This window comes from Musca vetustissima, unplaced genomic scaffold (assembly GCF_032173495.1).
Source record: "Musca vetustissima isolate MV318-11 ecotype Yass unplaced genomic scaffold, APGP_CSIRO_Mvet_v1 utg2644, whole genome shotgun sequence".
NCBI lineage: Eukaryota > Metazoa > Arthropoda > Insecta > Diptera > Muscidae > Musca > Musca vetustissima.
The window spans coordinates 5477-8355 of record NW_026882998.1 but is presented as its reverse complement, the minus strand read 5'-3'; the positions used below and the strand labels follow the sequence as shown (position 1 = coordinate 8355).

General features: G+C 34.2%; 1 protein-coding gene across 1 annotated transcript; it reads left to right on the top strand.

Annotated features, from left to right (window-relative positions):
* Positions 1 to 794: 794 nt before the first annotated feature.
* Positions 795 to 1416, top strand: LOC133329752 (pupal cuticle protein Edg-84A-like). The gene is made up of 2 exons (XM_061538217.1): positions 795 to 987; positions 1049 to 1416. Exons 1-2 carry the CDS (start codon positions 795 to 797, stop codon positions 1414 to 1416), a joined length of 561 nt encoding a protein of 186 aa, XP_061394201.1.
* Positions 1417 to 2879: the final 1463 nt, after the last annotated feature.

Below are 2879 nucleotides of genomic sequence, written 5' to 3'. Positions count from 1 at the left end.
CTACTAACCCACTGATCTAATTATGGCTAATAGTATCTCTGGCCCATAGTGCATCTGCTCAACCCGGAGCATTTCTTACCGACCAAAAAGTGTTAAGTGTTAGTCCTCGGATGTGTATGTTTTCTGGAAGAAAGTATTCAAAATTACAGCGTAAAATATTGTCGTAATATGGAGAATATTTCTGTAGCTAATTTTTGACAATTATGGTTTTCTGAGGATGAAGCTAAGTAAAGGTCCATGTTTTGATAGTCTCCATAGAAGATATGTTCAAGCTTTATTTAGATATGTTCAAGCTTTATTTATGTAGAATACGGCACCAAAATTAAAACCCATGTCGAATTTACAATGCGCAGAGGATTTCAGATTGTTAATTTTACTAATTTCTGACCTAAGACAATTTATCATAAAAAAAATAACTTCGTTCAACATAAAAAATAATCTTTGTACATAAGTGTGGATATCACATTTGCAAATATACAATTGTATCACAACTTTTTTACGATTTTATTTGTTGATCGTTGATGTCGAACTTAAATTTAAATTACAAAATTCGCGCACTATGATGACAGCCACATAACCGTATATTAACTCGAAAAACTAACAATTTTGTTCATAAACCTAAATATTTGTGGTTATAAAAAAGACACATTAAAGTTAAAACTACATTACAAGTCCAAATTAAAACAAATCTCTGTTTCATATAAATATTTAAGGTTTGCGGATTTGAAAACATCATCACTCAAATTCAACCTCTGTGTGTAGTACCAACAGCTCCTTCATTTCCAAACATAAACATGAAATTCATTATTTTGGCTGTATTTGTTGCCATCTGTGCTTTGAGCATGGCTCATGAATACCACGATCACAAGGAAGATAAACATGAGTATTATGCCCATCCTAAATATGAATTCAAATATGGTGTCAAGGATTTAAAAACCGAGGATATTAAGGAGCAATGGGAACATCGAGATGGCGATAAGGTTCATGGTAAATATTAATGTGATAATGTTATAATTTCAATATTTAAATTTTCTTGTTTGTTATTTAGGTGGCTACCTTTTGAAAGAAGCTGATGGCACCACCCGTGTGGTTAACTATCATGCCGACGATCACAGCGGTTTCCATGCTGATGTCAAAACAATTGGTGAAGCTAAACATCCTGAAACTCAGAAACATGAAAGTCACGAACATAAACATGAAATTGTCCATGTCCAACATGCTGAGCTGGGTCATGCTGCCGAAGTTGTCCATCATATTGCTGACGAAGCTCACTACACTGTCGAAGGTCATCATGCTCATAAAGTGGCTTCCGCTGAACATGATAATCATCATAATTTACATTATTTCGATCATAGCAAACATGCTGATAGTCATTATGGCCATGCCACCAGCTATGCTCACATTGAGAAACACTAATTTGATGATGATGGAAACGAAAAATTTCTTGCTTAGAAATTTAGATTTAAATTAAAATTAAATTGTTCTGTAATATATAATTGTTAATAAATAACAAAAACTAAATTCTTAGTAGATAAACTAAAGTTAATGAAATTAATGAGAATCAAATCCACGTGAATATTGAAAATACGAGGCCTGATTGACAAATTTGTCGCCTGTAAATCTAGAACAATTGGTGAACTCATTAAAAAAGTTTGGGTTGACCACCTTTCCAACAATTGAACATACACATGAACCAGTCAACGCATGTTAATGGGTGTTCTATTGGATGTATAAACAAAATAGTCTTGAATGATCCAGTCAAGTCCATGTCATAATGCCTTGACATGGATATTCTGTAGATGTTTAACCTTCATCACTCTTTGGTACAGGATATTAAATGTTTGTGTATATGTTTGTAAACGAGATAGACGTTCCTTTTGAGATTATACATAGAATAACATTCTGAGTCTATTTATACATGTCCGTCCATCAATGTTAAATTGAAAATAAAGTACAGGTGGCATTTATGATCCAAATTGGATGAAATTTGGCACATCTCATTTATTTGACCTAAGGACGAACGCTATTAGAAAAAAGAAAAATCGTTTCAAATTTAGATATAGTTCCCGATTTTAAGTAAATGGTTCACCAAAGACCCATTGTGAAGCCCATTGGTATATCATTTTGCACAAGATACTGAACTAAGTATATCTTAACGTGTGTCAAATTATATTGTAATCGGTTCAGATATGGATATAGGTCCCATATACATTCGTTCCATTTTAGGTAAATGGTTCTCTAAAGACCCAAAGTTAGGCGGATTGGCACAAAATTAGAATCCAACATGTGTCAAATTCTTTTGAAACCGAAGGCCGATGGCACAACATTTTGCAAAACTTTCTGAAGTTCGATTGAAATCTGTTGAGATTTAGATATCGCTCCAGGCATAAGCAAATCAGATGATTATGCAATATATTATAGCTTTCATGAATTTGATTGATTTATGGTTAACAGGAGAATAAAAGACCTCGCCTCCAGATTCACTCCAGTAGATGAGCGAATTGCTGTAATCAATATAAAAGCGAAGTTCTTCTACATCTGTCATATTTGCGCCCATACTTCGACGGAAGACAAAGATTAAGAAACCAAAGACATATTTCACGGGCGCCTGGAAACAGCGTATGACCGCTGCCCTGGCCATGACATTAAAATCCTGCTAGGAGTTTTTAATGCAAAAATCGGAATTAAAAATATTTTTGGCCACACCGCAGGAAAATTCAGCCTTCACAATGAACCATCCGACATCTACATATGGTTTATTGACTTCTCGGCAGCAAAAAACAAAGTTAGTTAGCAGCACCAGATTCAAACATCTCGATATACACAAGGCTACCTGGTTTTTTCCCGATCAAACAACGATAAATCAAATTGACCATGTT

Bases quoted from the DNA above. Each gene is read 5' to 3' on its own strand.
- LOC133329752 (XM_061538217.1), top strand. From the start codon at position 795: ATGAAATTCATTATTTTGGCTGTATTTGTTGCCATCTGTGCTTTGAGC. The intron at 988-1,048 runs GTAAATATTAAT...TTTGTTATTTAG, and splicing joins AGATGGCGATAAGGTTCATG to GTGGCTACCTTTTGAAAGAA.